General features: G+C 35.4%; 1 protein-coding gene across 2 annotated transcripts in view; it reads left to right on the plus strand.

Annotated features, from left to right (window-relative positions):
* Positions 1–23,477, plus strand: part of LOC148941471 (endoplasmic reticulum transmembrane helix translocase) — a 96,373-nt gene that overhangs the window by 54,873 nt on the left and 18,023 nt on the right. The window contains exons 10-16 of one of the 2 annotated variants that reach the window (XM_089104085.1): positions 1,990–2,147; positions 6,974–7,149; positions 8,745–8,981; positions 10,707–10,916; positions 12,835–13,024; positions 17,811–17,998; positions 20,325–20,463. In XM_089104085.1, the coding sequence (XP_088960211.1) occupies positions 1,990–2,147; positions 6,974–7,149; positions 8,745–8,981; positions 10,707–10,916; positions 12,835–13,024; positions 17,811–17,998; positions 20,325–20,463 (1,298 nt within the window). The remainder of the gene's footprint in view (positions 1–1,989; positions 2,148–6,973; positions 7,150–8,744; positions 8,982–10,706; positions 10,917–12,834; positions 13,025–17,810; positions 17,999–20,324; positions 20,464–23,477) is intronic. The other variant, XM_089104086.1, reaches the window with a different exon arrangement.

The raw sequence follows: 23,477 nt of genomic DNA on the forward strand, positions 1-23,477 counted from the left end.
CATTCGTGTGTTACAGGGGTATAGTCTATATGGTCATCTATTTTGCATTTTTTCATTCTTTGGTATTTTTCATCCATTCCACATTTCCTTGACATGTCTTGATGTTCTGCTATATCTTATCGACTAATAAAATAATCCTGATAATTATTTTTGTATCATCTTGGTAAATTAATCTTGGCTCTTCAGAATGTCGTAGATTCCTGGTTTGAGCTGTTTTGAGGGTTGACTCCAAAATAAGGTGGCTTAAATAACTGGGTGACTGAAAGGTGGCTTAATTGGCAATTAAGGTGGCGTAAACTGTACCAAAATAATGTAGTATTTTGCTGGCTTAAATTCAAAATTTTGAGGATACAGAAATTCAATGTCTTTTCTATATTTAGTTTAATATACAGTTTAAGATGTGTACTCTAAATTTGCAGAAAAACTTTGACAACACATAGATAAATGTTTATTTCACTAAAAAGTTAGTTCACAAAATGTCATTAACACCTTTGTGCCTTGAGGAGGTTTTGAATTCAAAACTGTATTTTCAATGCACGACACAATCAGGAATGTTTACCTTTATCAGCAAAGAAAAGAAAAAAATATATAATGCAAAAATAATACTAAAGAGAATAAAGAGGGAGCGCTTCAAAAGCAGAGTGAGTAAAAGATAGTGAAGAAGGTTAGAGAGAAAAGCAACCATACTGTGTTAGCAGTCAAGGGGTCATAGGTGACGTCGTAATACAGTATTCGATGAAAGGAACAATTAGCGATCACCAGTTATTTGATGTCTTTAAGTAGTTTTTTATAAAAATGAGATAAATAATCAGGGCTCAAAACCTAATCCTCAATGCTCTTCCTCCAGGATCAATTTTGGGCAAGGAGATTACTCCTTTAACCAATGGCTGTAACGTGATACTCCATTACCTCTCTGATGGCTACAATATATCTAGAACTGCCAGGAGGGGAGGGGGAATAAGTGGCCAGGGTTCGATGGGTGCTGTGGCTGAGACCTGGTAGTTTTTTTTTAACTGGAAAGTTTCATGGACTTTTTTGCATGGTATATTATTGAAAACTGTACCCAGCTCGAAATTGAAAATTGCTTCTTTGAGTAGAAAAATTAAAAATTGTAATCTCAGTTTTGCTCTAAGAAAAGTGCATATAACTAGAACAATTGGCACGGAAATGCAAGGTATTTGACACAGTAAGCTAGGAGAGGCCATTGGATTCGGTATGCCCTCTTATGAACGCTACACTGAAAAAATTCTTACTCCACTACACTAAGAAAATTTCTATTTGTTGAATTTAAAGACTTGCTCCAAGTTTAACTGCATCTCAACCCGCTAATGCATGGCCATGACCCCAGGATTTATACAAAAGGATTTGCTGATTTTGTTGTTTTGTATTATTTGTTTTGTATTATTTCTGGACGTATTTTTCAGCGACAGGCGTTTCATAATGTTAAATAATTACAATTAGAAAAAGAAATTCAAGATCAGCGAACATTTATATGTAGCCTAGTGCTATATTCATGCCTCAAGGTAAGGGGGCCGATATGCCGTTAAACTGGAACATGCTATGCGATTCCAATACATATGAATTTCGTAAATGTAATTATTAAGAGTTTTGCTATTTTACGGTCCAGTTCACAAAAGAGGATGAACTGTCCTTTTTTATCTTTTTTTTAAGAAATCGCCATTAATTAATAATTAGGAAGGTTTTTATACGACAATTATGAACTAGGGCTATGTTGGTCTGAAGATCGTATACTAATTACTAAAAGTGCTGCACAATATACCCTTTTGGTAAAAGTTTGTTGCTAATCTTCGGTCCAGGGCAAAGCAAAAGTAGAAAAGGGTTTAATAATATAGACACCACTAATATTTTTCTTTGGGTTTTAACACTAGCTTTATGATTTTCCTAGGCAACCCTAGATGTTGTCTTCTTCTTTTCTTTTCATTTTTTTCACCGTATTAAGTGTTGTCTATCAGTTCCCATTCTCTTCAGTAGGAACGGGGAAGTGACCGATGTAATTGATGCGCCTTATGCTACGCAGCAAGTACTTGCATCCTGTCATGCATTAGCTCTGCTAGAGGACGGTTCTATCATTGGAGACCCTCTTGAGAAGGCAGCATTGCTAGCGATTGACTGGCACCTCTCTAGAGGTAATTTTTTTCTTCATATAGGGGACCTAATCATTAATTAATTGTAACTACTATATTTGCATTTGTTAAATATTTGAAAACTAGAGACCCTCGAGAGAAGAAGAAATAATTTATGCCTCTGTTTTAGTAAATTGGCACTTTTGAACCCCCGTACTGCGAACCTTTTCCCTGAATACCATGTACCTGATAGAAATTGTCCTCCACGAGCTGTGTCCCAGCCTATCCCCACCTTATCTCCCATTCTTTGTACTACCTTGCGGTATAAGAAATCTTTTATCCCTTTTTTACTGATATAATAAATAGTTGTTAATTTGTACATAAATTTTATCTTATCTCTTACATGATAAAAGAAACAGCTTGTTTTTCTTTTTTCTCTCTCTCTTTTTTTTCTATCCCCTTTTTATGTTATTTTTTTAAACATTTGTTAATGTATATATTATTTATTTTTTTCAGTTTTACCACTTTTATCTTTTTAACTAGTTGCCATTTTGCAGTTTTTAATATAACTGACAAAGGAATCATATAGGGGAGAGTCGGGAACCCTGGGAAAGTTCAACTTAAAGCTCAATATCTCCTACATTTACAGTCCGATTTTCCTGTATCAAACATCAATCTGTCGCAAAATCATTTGGCTCTTACTGGGATTTTTCTCAGATTTTTATTCCTCATTGTAAAATTAGCAAGACTTATTTTTCAGAGGGTTCCTGTTTTGTCTCAGAGTACCACTTGTGCGGGTACTATGGGTCAGGGTGGTGGGTACTTTGGGACACCATGATAAATCAATTAAAATTTCGTATATTTTGTGATATAAAACTGTAAAAATACAATAGACTTATTTAAAAATTATTCAACAGAGTAGTCGGTCAGGTCTGCATCAAAGCTGATCATCTTGGCAATGCCTTTAATTCCGCCCGAGACCATTAGAACTGGCAATTTCATCACTACTTCTGAGCTATCGACAAATGCTTCATCGCGCTCTTTCGGAAAGGTAAACCTCCAGGCTGGAACGTTTCGTTTCATAAAATTAACAGTGTAGCCGTCTGGCTCGGCCTGAAGCACTTCACTAGTGTAGAATTTTGATCACTTTTTTCCCTTGTACTCGACTAGAACAAAGTCACCAGAACAAATACTGGGAATCTCAGACTCTTCTTCTGCCAATCGGAGATCTTCAGAGCAGAACGGGTTGTCAGAATTGTCGTCTCGCTCAAAATCTCCTGGTCCTGCTTCATCTCCGCTTTGGTCACTGAACGTCAGCAATCTCTTGGTAGTTTTCTTCTGAATCTTCGGCTTTTTGGCAGGAGCCGCTTTTTTGCTTTTCTTGAAATCCTTCTTCTCTTCTTTTGCCTTCCTTTCGTTTTTCTGCAGCTTGGATCGAGTCTTTCACCGATGTAGAAGTCAATATCTTGGATACTCCAGGCTTCCTGCCTGTCATTCTGTTTTTAGCTTCCCTTCTTGGCAGGGGTATAATATCTTCTGGCACAACAAACGAGGTTGAATGGGTTGTAGTACTGGGACTCTGGCTCAACCGAAGCTCTTGCGGATCTAGTAAATGTTCGTCAACAGCGGCAGACTGATTTCCCGGCTCACTAGTATCTTCTCGTCGCAAAGCAGGAAGAAAGTCAGACTCGGGCCACGCTCCAGTATTCAGGGGGGAAATTACTGGGTATGAGATTCTACTAGTGATAGTACTCTGAGATAAATTCTTGGGAAGAGTAAACCCCCGTCGTTCACCGATGTCATAGTCTGTTATTCTTTATCTAGGATTAAGTCTCAGTCAGTTCTCTGGAGTATACAAAAAGTACTTCTTTAAAAGGTCCATAAGCCAAAACTCCGAAAGGTTGTACCCTTGATTATGTGTATGGTTTGACAGCAAATATACGTATTCTATTTTCCTTTGCCCACGGAACACCTGCATAACTTGTGTGAATTTCATGATTGTCCATCAGAGTCAAGACAGGATTCTCAGGATATGGTTGGGCATGTGATACAAAGGGCTCCAAATGCAACAAAAACAGATCCTTTGTCATCCAAGAATTTCCATGCTTGCCAGCTGCTATTCCAGCAGTCGGTGGGGGGGGGGGGGCTCCATCAATAAACCTTTCAACAAAACGTGCTCGTGGGAAAATCAGAAAGGCTGGAATAAATCCTCCCATGGCAATTATAGTGCCAACCATGGTCACCAGCTTTCCTCTCTCTTGGGAAGTCGTAGCACCAAGCTGCTTTACTCCCTTCGGGCTCAGCATTCCTTGACACTTGGCCTGGACATTCGTGAGCCCAGTCTCATCGAGGTTGAAGATCCGGCTAGCAGGGAACTTGTATTTTGAATACAACTCTCTGAGATTCATGTAAAAAGTGTCAACAGCAACACGATTGAAACCAAGATTTCTCTGGATACTTCCGGTCTTCGAAGCGAAATCGAAGGGATGCTTTCTAACAAAGCTGTACAACCAGTCTTTGGCTGCAAACTTTTTTGTGTCCCAGCTTGACGGATATGCAAGTCCGTTTCGTTTCACCATAAGCCATGCAAGCTCTCTGGCTCTCTTCCTGGAGAGACCATAGTGCATTCGGGATACTTGAAGGATGGGATACTTCAAGTTGAAGCTCCTGCTCAATCGTAAATACTCGCCTGTTGTCATGGGTGGCAGTGTAGGTAGACTTCTGTTTCTTCATCTGTTCTGTTACAAAACGTAGTGGCATATCTGCTAGAAGTTGATCACATGAAACTATAGACTTCAGCAGCTGCTCTAAGTGGCATCCCATAAAGAGGAGCTTCTACCGTTTCTTCGTGTCCTCCTCATTCCAGACGTAAAGCGACGGATCAGCTTTCCTTGTTTTTGGCATTCTCAAACGAAAGAAAGAGTTTTTAGTTTATATATTAAGTTTAAGTTCTTCTAAGTTTATATATTAGGTAAGATTTAAGTTTAATTGAATAATTAGAATGTATGGAGTTTATGATTGTAAAGAGTTTTATAGAATATAGAAATAATATAGGATTTTGTATGATATAAAGAAAAAAATTATAGAGTTTAGATTTGAAGTATTTGAGACTTAGATTGTAGGTTTTAGATTTGAGGTCTTAGATTTGAAGATATTGATTTGAATTAGTGGAGTTTATTTTATGAAAAAAAATTGAGTAAATTTTTAGGGAATGTAGAAATAGTATAGGATTCTTATGAATTTTTAGATTATAGATTATAGATTTGAAGTCATTTTTTTAATGATTGCTGGAATTTATTTTAAACTAGTGGAATTTATTTTATGTGTTGAGGAGGATTCGATTGGCCTGGATTGTAAAATATCTGATTTTTGGGAGTTTTTTTTAGGATTGTTGTAGCTACCTAATAACACAAGGCCTATCGAAAGTAGAAAAACGAAAGAAAGAAGTCAACATAAGACAAGAAGCATACTCTTGAAAGTTCTCTAGGCTAAAGCAATCAAGGACTCCCAGGGACACAATGAAATGAACCTGTCCCAGTGTACCCCGGAACACGCGTCCCAGAGTAACCTAGCAGTACGAACTTAAGAAGAAAAATTAGATCAGCCACTAGATGGCAGAAGAACACAACAAAATTTATACCGTCGAAAAGCTAATAGATTTCTCTATCTAATGGGATATAAGCAATTTTCTAAAAGCTGCTTACCTAAGAGTACCGTAGAATTTCGCAAAGCAAAAATAATTTTCAAAAACCACATAAAAAGTTCTTACGTAAATTTTGTGATAGAAAGTTGCACATGCGACCACTATACTACATCCACAGATACTCTAAGAGATGGCGGTTGAGGTATGAGTAGCGGTAGATTTTTAGCTTGAAGTTTTCTGTCAAAAGTACACGTGTCTCAACGGACCCGCGTCCCAACGTTCCCGACTCTCCCCTAGCATTCCGACTTTTTTTTTTTTTTTTTCTTGCATTGTTTGCCAATCTTTTTGTTGTTGTGCTATTGTTGTGATTTTCTTGTTTATTTTTTTTATGGACTTCGAAATTCGAATTCGGCCCGTCAGGGCTTGTGATAGTAATTTTTCGAAATAAATATCTATCTATCTATCTAAAAACTTAATTTTTTTTTTAATATAATGGAACAGCAGAATAGTCTCAAGATTACCTTGAGAGTCGGGGCTGAAACCCTCTATCAACGGGGCAATCGCTTATTTCAGAATAAAGGATTCCAGATCTTAATGACTAAAATTTAATCTTGTACTTTCATTTATATTTTTCATATGTTTATGTATTTTTCGGAAGTGTTAAATAATTGTAGAACCGATTTGCTGTAGAATGAATTGTAAATTAAAGTTGGCAACAAAAAACATAGCAAGACCATGTCCATCTAGTTTACTACTGTTACGAAAGGAAGTCAGAATTTTTAGAATACTTCATTAATCATTGTAATACTTTGGCCAGTTTAGTTCAAAGCTGTGTTTCCGACTCTGATCCAAGTGCTCACGAATGAGCCATACTCCCTTGTTGCGACAATTTTGTTGTTGACTTTAGCAATTTTAGTTACTTTGTTTACAATTTAGTTACAATTAATATAATATTTTGAGATTTATCGAATATCATGGCAATTTCCTTATGACAAGAGCACTAGTGATGAAAGAGGAGTGATAATTCAACTTAAAAGTTAATCGTAGCTTTAAAAATGTGGAACCTTATGGAAACACAACAGGAACTAATTGTTCATTGATCTAATTGATTGCCGAATGTAGCCAACGTTTTACTGCGTAAACCTATCTTAAAAAAGATTAATAAATAAAGAAATAAAAATCGGACTTTGCTTGAATAATGAACTCCCCATATACATCACTTAATTTATAAACTTCTTTTTTATAGGTGACTCTGTCGTGTCTAGAAAGGCAAAAATTCCCGGTGTAAAGATTCATTACAGGTATCACTTCCAGTCCGCTCTGAAGCGTATGACGGTGATTGCTGGGTACGTACCACAGGGAACCAATGAAAGTGTTTGCTTTGTAGCAGTAAAAGGAGCCCCAGAAACCTTAAGACCAATGGTAAGTCTTATTTTTTGAAAGCTCAGTAAACTTATCCTACAGATATTCGTAGCGTCTTAGGACTGAAGAAAAGTTTATTGGGACAATAAAAATTTTAAGATTAAGAGAGCATCTAAAGATTGTACCTAATAAAATGTGAAGGTGTCTATGTCTAAATGTTAAATGAAAAACCACAGCAAAAGTCAATCTATTTCGGTGAAAATATCTGGCAACACCGGCATTAAACCTGGGCTAGAAATGCAAAGTTTGGCTACAATATTTGAAAATGATTGTTTCTGATTAAGTAAAAATAAAGGCCAGTAAAACAACCTTATTTACTGATGTTTTAAAGTTATTTTCCATTGTCTCTGCAATTATGTATGCTTAGTTTTTTATTATACCAATTTAGTATTGAAGAGTTACACTGAATACTAGATTTTCGGGCTTGAATTTTGGGCTTGATTCTTCTGTTCACATTTTTTTAGAATGACTTGACTCGGAAGGTCAAATTGTTTCTGAAAAATTCTTTTGGACAATTATAAGGTGGACAGAACTAAAGATTTACATGATGAAATTTGCTAAAGAAAAACCTTTTCGCTAGCATTAACTATAACCGAGTTATTAGTTGAATTTTACTATCAGTGAATTTTTATGTTTAGTGGGCTTTAAAAGAGGGAATTTTACTTTGTTGACTTAGAAAAAAAAGACCATCCAATCGAACGTGTAAACAAAAAGAAAAAGATTATAGCAGAAGTATGAATATACAACAACGAAATAGCCCAATGGAGAATGAACAAAAAAGAATAGAAAAGAATGAAAAATTTGAATTAAGCTTATTTATTAGTTTTTTAGTGCTGTGGTGAACGCTTTTTCTGTATTTATAGATTAAGGGATAAAGACTGCACATCAGGGAAATGACTTATGAGGCTAGACTGGGCAGGTAAGGTCTAAAGGGAAAATAATTACTGGGCAAACTTTTTCTCTACGACTGTTTTCAGGGCGTTTTTTGCTTGTTGACCGAACTCAAACAGCTTATCTTATCAAACGTGCTCAAGCTTATCTCAAACAGGTTTACTTATGCTTTTGCAAGGGAGAAGGCAAGTTGGTCTTGTAACCCCTAGAAGTATATACTATATGCCAAGAAAAAAAAAATTCAATAGATTATTTTTCGAATATACGTGTTGTTACAGAATAGGGTATCAGTTTAGTACTCCCACTCTCTGTAAGGAAACACTGTAAAATTCTGGAAGCTATTTAAAGATATTATAAAATACTTGTTTATATCATTCCTATTTGCCTACCATTAAACTTTACTCCCCACTCCCTTTCCCTAATGGACAAATATATAGCCCAAATTGCATATTCTCAATGGATTTCAATAGCGCCACTCTTTTCTTTCTGCCTCTAGTTTACTGCTTGTTGTGAAATTAATTGGAAGAAAAGAGTCGCACTATTGAAAATTTATTGAGTGTATATAATGTGGGTTATATATTTGTCCATTAGAGCAAGGGGTGGTAATTCCGCATTTAGGAATGATATAAGTATTTTGTAATTTTTTTAACTAGTTTCCAGAATTTGTGGAATTCATTATTGTTCTAATCTCTCTTTTTTTTCAGTTCGCAGAACTCCCAGAAGACTATGATTCAACTTATTTGAACTTATCTCGAAGTGGTGCTCGTGTCCTGGCACTAGGAAGAAGGGAAATCGGCCCAGTAACCCCAGGAAGCTTACGAGATGTATCACGTGAGGAACTAGAAAGTCGATTAGAATTTGTTGGTTTTGTAGTGATCTCTTGTCCCTTAAAAAAAGATTCTAAGAGAGTCATTTCAGAAATTTTACAATCCTCCCATAGCGTAAGTAAATCTTTCCTGTTGTCGTAAGTAATTGATGTAAAGAAACGAAATATTAAATGGTAGCCAAAATTCGATAAAGAAGTTACTTAGTTGAAAATAAAAATGGGAATCATATGGTAATATCGATCTATAGCTATCTCTCTGGCAAAGTATATAGTAAATTTTGGTAATTTCATTTGGTAATTTCTTTGGTAAATTCGAATTGTTAAAATGTTCTTCTCCGTAGAATCTCCATTTCCTTATGTTCTTATTTTTACTAACTTTTGCCATATGCTGTTTTATATTTATAATCTTTATTTTTCAGTGCTATTTTGCTCAACATTTGTTTATTATTATCTAATTTGATTTCAAATAATGTCGAGTTTAACATAAAACTTGAAAAAGAACTAAACTTTTCAAGTATATAAGCTTACGCCGTTCCTATTTCAATTGGTTAGTGGGAATTCTCTGCTTCTTCTTGATGATTGTTGTCAGTTCAAATTAAAAATTGGGGTAACAGCGGAGACGGTCGAATTTTAGTTAACTCAGAAATTTATGTAAATGAGATTCCGAGAAATTTATCTCCAACCAATATCTGGGCCCATGAGGTTTTTTTCTGCTCCTCCTCTTTCCTTCCCTCCAGAACATTAACTTGAAAAGTTTTGCAGTCAGGATTTTTACGTTTGTATATTTTACAATATAAAACCTCCTTGAATTCGGTTAATGGGACCTTATGCATAATCTTTGGTAGACAGATAGAGCAAGAAAACCAACCCGGGAAGGTATCAAACCAGTTCTCTAATGATGACCTGGTAAGGTATTGAGATGGTGCTAGTAACTTACCAGCTCCTCTTCTTCCCTGTTTGTAAGGCTTGAAAGACTCCGTTAGGGCATTTTTACGTCGGTTTTAACTTCGAAAAGAAAATTCAAAATTAGCTTACAGCAAGGCCGTACCCAGGATTTTTTTTGAGGGGGTTTTACTCAATTTTTGTTTTTGGGGGGGAGTGCACAAAAAAAACTAAAAAACGCATACAAAATTTGTTTATGTCCATTTTTGTTACGTTTTTACGAGTCAGACAAACATTTCGGAGGGGGAGGGTTCACCCCCCCCCCCCACTGGATACGGCCTTGGCTTAGAGTATGCTTTATCAAGACAGCTCCCAGGATTCCTGGGTTCTAATCCAACTTTAATTTTAATCTTGCAATCTTTTTGTATAAAATCTTTCCCACCTTACATGCTTTGGAGTACTGGCGATAAGATAACAAGCAGGTGATTAGGAACACCTACCCTGGCTCATAGTTTAGAGTTACGACCCTTGTTTCATTTACTGATCCCATAATTTATTCAAGTTTATAAAATTCTGAGGAGAGGAGTGTGCCTTAGGGCCATTCTTTATAGTTTTCTTCAACTTGTTCAGCATATTTCCGAGCTCCTAACAATCTTTTGCTGGACAATTGAATATTATTTGCAGAACATTATTTGCTTGAAATTATTTTAGTAGTTTAAGTAGGAAAAAAAACTGAACTAAAAACTTCGATTCTTTGTTTTATTGGTCCAGTATTGTTTGTTGAGATTTTTGCAGTGTCTGTCTCAAGTTCATACAAACAATGTAACTAATGATTTATTTTTAATATAAACATTCAATCAAGTTAAATATTTTTGTTTTTCTTCGGATATGGTTTCTGTGCTTCGGATGGTTTATTTTTCCTCTTTTTATGAATTTGACTTTTTGTGTCTCGTATCAGGTTACTATGATCACTGGTGATAATCCACTCACAGCTTGTCATGTTGCCCGAGAATTAAAATTCACCCGTCAAAGAACAACCTTAATTTTAACTGAAGATAAACAAAGCTGGTACTGGGAGAGCGTTCACCAGGACATTCAGATTGCAGAATTCTCAGAAAATAGTAGCAAATCCCTCATCGAAAAGTATGATCTATGCTTAACTGGAGAGGTATGTTCCCGTCGTATTTATTTCTAATTATTCATCCGAATGAAATGAATTCAGTTATCCAGTGGTTTTCTTGTAATCGACTAGTGCTCAATGAGCCGTCCTGGCTAAGTGGACGTGCGCTGGGTTGAGAATTCTTTGTCCAAGTGGCACGGGTTCGATCCCTGGCGTGGCCAGTTATTTGGTTTGGTACGCGGGTCACTGGTGTGACTCAGTAAGCTTAGCCAGAGTCGACCCGCTCTAAATAGTTACCTGGAGAAATCTGGGGAAGGTAAGCAGGAAGGGTGTGCGAAGGCACAGGATGACTGGCCCCCAGCCCCCCATTGCACTTCCTGGCTGAAGGGCCACGAAACGGAGATTAGCACCGCCGGTTTGGACCTTAAGGGTCTAGTGCCGTCATACTTACTTACTTACTTGCTAGTGCTTAATTTCTCTAAGACAGAATTTATGGTTTTTGGGAGATCTAAGCAATGAGTTGCTAAAGTTGGGATTGATGAGTTAGTTGTTTCTGGGTGTAGAATTAGACGGGTTAAGACATATAGATATTTGGGGATTATTTTTGATGAGATTTTATGTTTCCATAGTCATTCTGACCATCTCCAGATAAAATTAGCCCAAAATTTAGGATGTTTTCATCGATTAAAGTATGTTTTTTCCTTTTTCAATTATTAAAATTCTTTATCATTCTTTAATAGAATTATACCAAAGATATTGTCCCATTATTTACCTAAATTTATTTCTTAATAATTTAAAACCCCTCCAGATATGACAAAAAAAGCTATAAGGATTCTTGGTACTGTCTTTCTTCATCCTGCACGACTTCAAAATCTTTGTGAAACAAAAACTTTATTTTTATTTCTTCATATATTAGACCTAATCAACTTAGGGAATTGCAATTATCGCTCTGGCATTATGATATTCAGTCTCCGGCGAGTTATTTTTATGAATCACAAATTCTTGTCACCCCTATTCGCTCACTCGCTTCTTCGTCGGCTCCTTTTGGAGCAATCCCTTTGGTTAATTGTGAAAGAGATAAATTTTCAATAAGATACCAAATCCCTTATATAGCAAATAGGCTAAAATGAAATAGTAAATTTAAAAATATTAATAAACGATCACTTTTAAAGACTAAATTAGTAGAATATATTATTAACCTTTGATGACGGGGTGATTCTTCTTGATAATTTGTTTCTTTGTATTATTTTTAGATTTTGCCGTGCTGGGGTAGCCTCCGTTGTCCTTCTCCTTCTATATGTTATGATTTTTTTTTTTTGGTTTATCTTCTTTATATTTATTTTTGGTGTACTTGAACTCATTGTAATAATTGTTAGCCTTCCTTTCGAGCTTAGCTCTCTGTTGGCTCTATGTAATTATTTGTGTAGTTATATTTATATGAAATAAAATCTATCTATCCGAAAGGAAACAAATGCCCAAAAGACACACCATGATGACAAAAATCTATGTATTGGTATTTTACCAATAGACTATAGACAGTATTTATTTAAACTGATCCTAGACGAGATCATGGCCGCTCACAGATTAGTTGGGCTACTTCGCCCGTTTTTTTTTACCCTCATTAAGAAGTGCAAATCTTTTAGAATAAAATTATATGTTTACTGTAAAAAAAAGAATAAAGTTTCTTTTCTTCTCGGATGTTTTTTGTGTCTGTGTGTTTTTTTTTTCAACCAAATTTATGAACTTGAGTCTGTCCGTTTGTTCACAAAAACATCTTTTCAGCTTGAAATTAGCCCGCAGATTGAAAAAACCCTAAAAAACATCAAAAATTTATTTATATTCATTTTTTTTACGATTCGGAGTCGACAAACATTTTTTGCGGGGTGGGTCAAACCTCCAACCCCTCCCCCCTGGATACGGCCTTAGATGTGTTTGTTTGTCCTCTTTGTAACATTCATTGTTTCAGGGCTTTTCATATCTGGTTACCAATCATCCAAGGTTTCTACGTAAGATCATTCCTCACGTGGGTATTTTTGCTCGAGTAACGCCGAAACAGAAAGAAGCAGTAATTCTCATGCTCAAAGAAATGGGTTATGTTACCCTTATGTGTGGAGATGGAACGAATGATGTTGGTGCTCTGAAACATGCCCATGCAGGTAATATTTTCTAATCGATGCCTAATTTTAGAACGCTCGTGTTTCTAATTCATGATAATGCATTAAGGTAATTATCAGATTAATAAATATTTAGCATTCTGTTCCGTTCGACTTAAAGTTGCTCAGTCCACTGTTTCAAATTTTTGAGCCAAAAAATAGAATATTAGGATATTTTGTGGGGATTATTTTGTTAAGGACTTAAGCAAGAGGAATATACACAAATTACGTCGTATAGCTGAATAATGTGGTTTTATTTTGGTATCTATTGGATAATGTTGTGTCAAGACAAGAGTCAAAAGTGATTAGAAAGCAACCAGGTCCCGTGCCACGGCCACTAATTCTCCAAACACATCCAATCAAAATTCTGAGCTACGCTTTTTGTTCAGTATAGTTAAAGAGTCCAGTAACTATGTTTCTAGGGATGTTGACTCCCTTGCAGCCCTTAGGGCAAGAGCAGTAAGTTATGTAATATGCCCATTGTTTAACTACAGTATTTGTTATTGAGAAAGGTGGGCATGTTTGACCTTTAGTGTAAAAAAAGACGAAAGGTATTCAGATGAACCTTTCAGAGAATGTTGAGGGGAGTGTTGAACTTAATCAAAATACATTCTGCGCATAACGGTTGTCAAAAGGGTGTATTTCAGGAATGAGTGTATTAATTTGGATTTATCAGAAAATGATGACGGGGTTGAGTAATTTACCAAAAAGGCAGTATTTGCACGCTGCAACTACTACTATTACTACTGCCAAAACTACTGCTACCACTACAATTACTACTTCTGTATTGAGTACTACCAAAGCTGAGAATATTGAAGTGAAAGTTTTAGGAAATGCTGAGGAGAAAGTTGAGCTAAAACGAAACATACTATGTGCTCCAGATTGTCAAAGGGGTGTATCAGTAATATCTTTAGAACGGGTTACCGTATCAAGCTGAAAATTTCAGGGTATCATGAGAGGTATGGTCAACTGAACAAAAGGCAACATGTGCATACTACTACTACTATTAAGGCTGCTACTACTACTGCTACTTGTGCAACACTGCTGCTGTTATTACTGCTCCTACTACTACTACTATGTTACTAGTGATATTAATTCCAAGGGTATGAAGGTGAAAATTTAAATTACATCAAACACACTATGTGCGTGCAGATTGTCAAAAGGGCGTATCTCACGAATGGATTAAGGTATTAAGCTGGAACTTTCAGGGAATGCTTCAAGGAGAAGGTCAATTGACCAAAAGGTGATATGTGCACAGCACTACTAACACTACTACCACTGCTAGTGCTTCTGCTACTACAACTATTTCTATTGCAATAATTACTAACGCTAAGAGTAATAAGATGAACATTTCAGTAAGCGTCGAGGGAGAAGTTGAGCTAAATTAAAACACACTATGAACACCCAGGTTATCACAAGGGCATATCGACAATATCATAGCAAAAGCTAATTGTGTCAATTTGAAACTTCCAGGGCTTGATGAAGGGGATGTTCAACTAAGCAAAAGGCAACTTGTTAATACTACCACTGCTACTAGTACTAGTGCTATTGCTTTCAATACAACTATTAGTGCTACAACTAATACTGCTGTGACTCATATTACAAATATGGCTAAGGGTATGAAGGTGAAATTTTCAGAAAATACTGAGGAGGGAAGTTGAACTGATTTTCAGAAAATACTGAGGAGGGAAGTTGAACTGATTCACAACACACCGTCTGGATGTAGGTTGTCAAAAGGGCTATTAGTAATATCTTAGGAATGGTTTAGTATGTGAAGCTGAAACTTACAGGGCTTGTCGTGGGAACTGTTGAACTAACCAAAAGGTAACACTTGCATCCTACTACTATTACTTCTACTACCACTGCTGCTACTACTATTACTACTTCTACTGATACAACTATTACTACTGGTACTGCTACTTCTGCTACTAAAGCTAATGGTATTTAGGCGAAAATTTTAGGGAATGTTGAAACAGTGTTGAACTAAAGGAATGTTTCAAGGAATGTTTAGGTGGATGTTGAACTAAATCAAAACTAACTAGGAGCATGCAGATTGTCAGAAAGGTGTAGCGGCAATATCTCAGAAACGGCTTACAAATTATTAATTTGGAACTTTCAAGCATGTTGTGGCCGATTTTGAACTAACCAAAAGGCACTATGTGAGTGCTACTAATAATACAATTACGATTGCTGTAACTAATGATGCTAACGGTATTAAGGTGAAGCTTTTAGTGAATGTTGGGGAAGTTTCAATTAAACGAAAAAAAACTATATGCATACAGGTTTTCAAAAGGGCATATAAGCAGTATCATAGGGATCGCAGTGCTATCATAGAAAATTTTAAAGGAGCCCTTTTTAGGAGTCAAAATTGATTGAAGGGCAAATAGCCCCCCTCCCAAGTCCATTAATTATCTAAACACATCCAATTTGGGATTCATCATAGTTGAAACGTCCAGTAACTATGTCTCTGGCGATTTTAGGGTTGTCAGCCCCCCACAGTCCTCAGAGCAAGGGCTGTAAGTTTTGTAATTTACCCATTATTTGCGTATAGTATTTGTTAATCATAAAATTGGCATGTTTGACCTTAGGTGTTCAAAAAGACCAAGTATATTCAAGTGAAGCTTTCAGAGAATGCTGAGGGGAGTATTGAACTAAATTAAAACATGTTATGTACATAAAGTTTGTCAAAAGAGGAAACTCAGGAATGAATGAAGGTATTAATTTGGAAATTTAAGGGAATGACGATGGGGATGATCAACTAACTAAAGGCATGTTGGGGGGGGGATGTTAAGCTAACCAAAAGGCACTATGTGCATGTTACCACTATTACTACTATTACGACTTCTTTGACTACTACTACTACTGAGGGTAAAGATATTAGGTGAAGCTTTCAGGGAACATTTAGGGGGATGTTGAAGTAAGCCAAAACACACCGTTTGCATTCAGGTTTCCAAAAGGATGTATGAGCGAATTCGCAGGAATAGCTTACAGTATTAAGTTGAAACTTTCAGGTCGTGCTGAGAGGGGTGTTGAACTAACCGAAAGGTGCTCTGTGTATACTGCTGCTACTTCTGTTGCTTTTACTATTATTGCTACGACTAATACCACTAAAGCTAAGGGTAGAAAATTGAAACTTTCAGGGAAATTGAAACTTTATAGTTTCTACTTTACTGAAAACAAACTGCATTTTAAAGATTTAAACTTTTTCAACTTTATTAAATCCAAAATTACTAATACTTAATTAATAAACATCAGTATGTCTATAATAAACTGTCAATCCATATCCTTTTGTTTGTGCTTGTTTTTTCAATGATCTTGGTTATGACGGGTTTTTTTCGATATTATAAGAAATAGAAGCATTCGGCTTGAAATAAGAATTGTTTTCAGTAAAATGCAAATTATGTTCTGATCTTAAGAAGGCAAGGGGACGTCAGCCATACTCCTCTTAGTTTCTGCTCGTTTTTTAGTTTTCCTTGGCTGTTTATCGTAATTTCTGTTCGTTTTGGGTTTTATTTTTATGTTTATTTATGGTAGTTTTACGCTTGAAAAACAATTTGAGTTTATCTCTGTGTGTGATATATCTAATCATATAAAATATAATCTGTTTTCAGATTTTGACTTATAAGGAGACCAATGAGGGAGAATTATTTAATCTAATTTCTGTTCCTTTTGGGTTTCATTTATTTGCTGATGGTGTTTTGTGGTAGTTTTACACTTGGAAAATTATTTTACTTTATTTCTGCTGATTTTCGGTTTGATGTAGGTCTTTATTTTGCTTTGAAAAGATATTTTGTTAAAAAGTTTTTTTTAATTAATTTTTCAGTAAAAAGAAACGTTCTGGAATGTAGGTTTAACAAGGTTGTAGCTGTAGATGCAACTTATTAAAGAGCTTAAACACAGGCCTCTCAAACGCAAACTAGACATTTCAGTAAAAGATCCTGCCTCCAAAAGCCACTTATCTCAATCTATTTGACCTTGACCTTAGTTCTATGTTGAAATGTCGGGTATAATAAATCTTGCTGATTGGATGAGTAGCTTAAGCAGTGTGAAGTATATTGTCAGATACGCTAGTTTACTTGGATAATCGCATGAGTGATGGATGATAATTGTTTTTTTTAAAGCGCTAATACTGGTAACGCTGGAGCTGGTCAATTATAATGTATCTTTGTTTTCAAATTAATTTATTTAACATAAAAATAGAAACAAATTTACAGCATCCAAAATGTTAAACTGCTTCTGTTTCTTATGTGATTTGATCTTCGGACTCTAAATCGGAAAAAAGTGACAGTTACTCACAGAATTCAGGAAGAATCATTTACTCATCATTATTTAACTGAACAAAGCTAAATTTTCTTGCCCCAGTTGTGAAGGCAGATTCCGTTGATTCTTATTTGACTATCAACATCAGTCTCTGTAAAATATTGAGCTTAGGACCTGTAGGCAGGGTATATAGATATAATGACTCAAAATAACAAATTGCGCTGATATAAAAAAAAGAAAAAAATAAACGATGGTCGTCATTTTTTGTGTCGTCTGAAGGTTCTAACTTATATTTCCTCCTTTTATGCATGGTTCTCCTACTTATAGTAGAAGTAGAGTAAATTAAAAAAAAAAGAAAAAAAAAACAGTTTGAAGAAATCGATTGTTTTATCTGCTGCCATACCAGAACTATGCTGAAACAAATTAAAACCTTTAATTCGAAGAGAGAAAAATCTGTTTGAACCTTTAGCTAAAACAGCAACGATATTAATAGCAGATTTTTAACTTTAAACTGCTCTCATATTTGCAGGAGTGGCTATTATCACTGGAGCTCCTGAATCACCCAAACTGCAGACTAAAAGAGACAAAGAAGTTCAAAATGGAACTACGCTAGTCAAAGCTTCTGGAAAACCCATTAGAAAATCTGCTGCAGCCTCTGCAAAAGCAGCCATAAAAATGCCAGCTGAGAGGCCCAACCTCCCTATGGACCCTAGAGAAGTAATTTTTTCTTCTTTATTTTCTCTTTCGAGAGTGAATTTTCTATATATTCAAGTAATTGACCATGTTATTCGTCAATACCGCCGTACTATTGCATTTATATCCCCCTCCTCGTTTCCTCAGAATCATAATCGCATTGCTTTAATTAATTTATTTTCGTAACCAAAGATAGTATTATTCATAAAACTTTAAAAATTGTCTTTTTGTTAATTAAAATGAAACATCTTTTCATGTTTTGTTGTAAATTACAAAATTTTGATTGAAAAGGCTTTGCACTTTCTTACGATGTTTAGGAAGTGAGGGAATATTAATAAGAATTCACTAGTTCCGCTGATAACGTTTATGACCAATGGGTCATTGTTTATGACCCAGCCAGTAAATTTTGTTTACCACAGATCTTGAATAGTTTTAATACCTATTCTGGGGCTTAGTAAAGCTATAAAACCAATTTGAAATTAATATTTTTTAAGGTTATAATACGACTTTAAATTAAAATGTTTTTTGAATCAGAGTGAAAGTATGTAAAAGGGTATTTTCGCAGCGTTCAAATAAACAGCCACAAATACAGTCTCACAAATAGTTATACCCCAGGGGATTTAGTTTATTTCTAGATAAAATTTCTTTAAGATTTGAAGTAAGTTATCCGAGATAGGTGATTGAAATTGAGACCTGAAAGTTTTATTCACCTGGCTCCATTCTTAAGAAAATTTAAAGAATATTTGTTCAGAAAGTGACTGTTTGCCATAGTTGATGGCCAAGATTAGGGCAGAAGCTCAGTCACGTAAACTAGCACCTATTTCTTCAACATCTAAAATGTAAAACTATGGAAAGGTCATCATACTTTCTCCTGGAATCGACACGTTAGCGCAGATAGATAGCACATAGGTATAAGATAATTTGTAATTACATAGATTCAGTAATCTATTTAAAAATGGGAATTAATCTGTTTAAATCCAGTTTGTCTATTTTAATCTGATTAAAATTTGATAGATACGTAGTTCACAAGTATATTGTTACCTTAACTGAAACACCTGTCAGAAAAGGACAATGCTGTCTCTTTTTCCAGGTGAAAAAATATGAAAAATTTATTCGTTTAAAAGTGAAAAGAATATATGTATTTTGATTTTTTCTTTTTCTGATATTTTTTTGCGTTTGATGTTTTGACATTTGGCCTTTTTACATTTTGCTTGACATTATTATTGGACATTCTTGAAGGAGATTATGAGTATTTTAACTCTAATCTCAATGTTTAGAAACTGACCTTTCCTTGTAGAATTGACGTATGAATTAATCGTCCATCCAATTTATTTTATCTTATATGTTAATAAAGAATTGATAATTTCAAGACAGATAGGTGGAATCACATTTACTTTGTTAAAGACTTACCCTCTAATAATGACTGATGGCCCTTATTTTGAAACCGTCACTTAACCATCTTACCTTGGACTCGTATGCTTAGTAGATTTTACTTTATGAATTTTGGGCTTCAGATGGTTTTTCTCCAGCACCTTACTCATCATTGTAAGATGAAGCAATGTATTGAGTGATGTTTCATTAAAAAAGCATTTGCTTTTGTATTTATAAACGCTAACTGTCTATTGTTTAATCGTAAATGTTCAAGACTTAGTCTCAGGGAAAATATTTATATTCCTTACAGAGTAAACTTAGATTTTAATGTTATATTTTTTATATTTTTGAACTGACCGTTAACGTTGTGCTAAGGACAAAAAATTGACCCAGTAGTTTTTTTTATCATAATCCTTGAAAAGGATTGAGAGGGGGGGGGGGCGCTACCGTGGTTAGTTATGCCTATATTCTTTTCTCAATAGTCCGTCCCTAGACTGCAGAACAGGTTCAAATATAATAGCCTCTATCGAACGACGACGTATGTTATTTTGATTTTGTCCAATTGTGTCAATATCTGTCATACAAACCTGTTTTTTTTCGTAAGGAAAAAAAATCCTTAAAAAGATTTTCAAAAAAAAGGAGGACAGGTAACCGAGTTTGGTTGGAATGAGACTTCAAATTGGATCTACGTATTTCAGGGTTTTCTTGAAATGTGGCGGAAAAACAGGTTTTAAACACAGGAGATGATTCCAGATGGGTTATCAGCCTCTGTTTTGTTCTTTTTTACTCTATGACAAGTTCTTAGCAGAAGCTGGTTCTGAAATTTTTTTTAGAGGGATTTTTTGGAAAAATTGTAGTGTTTAACCCTTTTTTCCTTTGCTGCAAATCTGCATGCATCTAGTAAACTATGTCAAATACCATAATAATATGTCATACGTCATAATAATCGTATTTAATAGTCATATTTTATTGAATTTAGGTTCGAAGACTTAAAGCAGAAGAAATGCGTCAGAGACTGATGAAAGAACTAGAAGAATTGGAGGAGGCAAGTGTCGTACGTTTGGGCGATGCCAGTATTGCAGCTCCGTTTACCTCCAAGTTATCCTCAGTTGAATGTGGTAAGTATTGATTTTATGAGAGCCTAAACATTGATCAATTGCTATTGATGTGGCATTATGAAATGGCGCTGAGTTCAACAACCTGACGCAGTATGTTTTCTGAGTTCACTTTTCAGACCAAATGTAATCATCAAGCCATTCAGACTGTGTTGGGAGGGAATTTGTATTATATAATCTAAACATTGTTTGACCATCTCTTTATAGAAAGGGACCCAAGAGTGTGAGAGGGGGTACCAATTTTGAACCCCTTCCTCCGAAATTTTTACCCGACTTGTAAAGTAGTGACAAAATGCACATAAACTAATTTCTAATGCGTTTTGTAAGTTTTTTTTGTACTCCCTTCCCCGCGCTCGAAAAACAACCTCCTCAACAAAATATTGGATACATCCTTGAAGGGAGCTATGAATTTTAGCTTTGTTTCCCCTTCCCTCGTCAACAACGGTAGGATTTTGGGAATGAAATTTTGTTCTTAACAGCAGGTGAGATTGTTTTTATCTTGTGTTGTTTTGGCTGTTATCCGTAATGGCTGTAATCTTCTCAGGGTTGGTATGTAATCTTCTGGGGAAAGGTCGTCTTGGATTACAATCCTTTAAACTTTTGTAAGAATTTCTTTACTTTTGTTCACCTCTTATTTTGTTGATATGACAACTTCTGTTTCCTGGAAATGGATCTTGTGGGGGTAGAAAAATGATATGATCCCAAAACAAAGGAGCTATCAATCCCCCAATAGAAGTTTGGTTGTTGGGTTTTCAAAATGTATGCCTGGAATTTTAAGTTTGGCCTCGTGGATCTATAATAAAATCATGTAATGAATGGTTATGTTGAGAAATAATATAATTGATAAGATTTCTACGTTAGCCAGTGCTGATTTTTTTTTTTTTTTTTTTTTTTTTTCTCTCTAACTGCATGCTTTATAATATTTATCGGTCAAATCTGCTATACCGAACTCGTAATTTAGCTGACGAGTATTATTTTTTGCTAATTCTTTAATTTAAGAACCACTTGATCTCCATCGACCTAGAGTTGAAAAATGTAGCGAATCGGTGACAGCTCTGTGGAACTCTCATCTCTAATGCAAAAGATGTAAATAAGGGAATCCCAACTTATTATAATAAATGTTTTAAGGACGCCATCTAAAACATCCACTTAAGATATCTTCTGAATATTTTTTTATGATTCGATTTCAACCTTTTTGGAGGGAAAAACATTAGCTAATTATAACTAATTACGTGTGTGAACATTAAAGAATTGTATATTTGGTAGTTTGACAGTAATGTAGATTAATGCTTACTTCTTGAGCTTCCGAAAAGTTTTGAAACATCAGTGCTTAAATACATTTTCATGAATGCTCACGTATCTTCTTCGTGGTTCTGAAACATGGACATATAATCAAACATAATTGACACAGGTTGGTTGAGCGTCTTGCAGTGACTTTCAGGAAGTGGCAATGTAGAACATTCCACGTGGCAAAAAAAAAAAAAATCGGAATAGCAAATCCTTTGAAACAGGAAGGAATGCATCACTGATTGAGACTAATCATACTTTTTTTAAGTTGTTTTCCCATACAGGTATTTCAGCCTGAAAAAGCTATTCTGACGTTCAGAAATTCCTAATTTTTTTTTGCTGACATATTTAAACCTAGTTTTATCAGTTGAGCATATTATGGGCTGGTTGCTCTAATGAATAATGTCAGTCAAGAGCATAAAAATAAAACACTCCCCCTTCCCCCTGAACCCATCTTAGGTATATTCATACCTGAAAAATTTAATTTACAAAAAAATTTTTTTTTTTGATTGTTCCAAAATTATGAAGTTTCTAGGTCAGTACCATGATTTCGTCAGTGTTGCAGTGTTGAACCGTGGAAATAAATAAGAAAAGTAAATGGTTAAAATTGACATTTATTTTCGTCCGTAAAAATCAAACATTGACTATTTGCGTATTACCGAATACAAATACACCTTAAGCTCTTCGGTATCCTATGTTTTTAGCTTGTTTTTGGCTGATTTTTCACCTACGTTTCTCTTTTTTTTTGGTACTCACTGCTACCAAAAATTGCATAACAGCATGTGAATGTATTTGTCCTTAAAAATTGAATTCGCAATTTTTATCTAATTTTTAAATATATATATGATTATTTAATTTTCCACTTAGCCAATTCAACTGCTACTACTACTAACATGCCACTGTAGCACCAAACCACTAGAGGCCAACACAGCTGTGCACGCTGCTCTCCATCCCTATCTATTCAACTTTCCCTCTTCACACCCTCCGAAGAAGTCCCAAGCTCCTCTTAATCCTTTCTTACGACCTCGTCCCCCCCCCCACCGTTCGGGAACAGCCTAAATGGCATTTGGGAACGAACAAATCGAACGACCTATATGGCCGTAGGTAGTTGGCTGAACAGGGTGATTTAAGCAATCTGACATTCATCATCCGCAGAATGTGTCTTGAATATCTCAAGTACAGTATAGTAAACTGTTTGAAATACGGTCAGTCATACGGGTACCCAAATGAATCCTTAGACAGTCCATCTGGATAATATTTAACAAATCCTCCTCCATCTTTTGAAGCGACCCCGTTTCAGAACCCTACTTGATCACTATCGTCTCTGCACCTTCCAATATCCTAATCTTGGCTCGGAGACATATCTTCCTGTTCTTCTAAGCCTTTTTCAATTGTGAAAAAAACATCCTGGGCCTTAGGTATTCTACTTATAACATTGTCAATGCATTTATCATCTTTACTAACAAAACTAACCAGGTAAGTGAAGCTATCCACTTTGTCGGTCTTGTCGTCAACCAATATTATCTCTTCCCCTTATTCGTTCCCGGCCTAAGCGACTTAGTCTTTTTAACATTAGTTTTCAAGCCTATTCTTGCACTCTGAACTCTTGAAACCTCCAAAAAATCTTTTATTTCGCTAATATTTTCTTCTAGCCAATTCAAACGATCAGATTCTGCTGTCACTGTCATTGGTGTTATGAAGGGACTCGGACTCGGCGTAGATATGAAAAT

The sequence above is a fragment of the Artemia sp. Qi Xiang Cuo genome, chromosome 18 (assembly GCF_049724085.1).
Source record: "Artemia sp. Qi Xiang Cuo chromosome 18, ASM4972408v1, whole genome shotgun sequence".
Lineage (NCBI taxonomy): Eukaryota > Metazoa > Arthropoda > Branchiopoda > Anostraca > Artemiidae > Artemia > Artemia sp. Qi Xiang Cuo.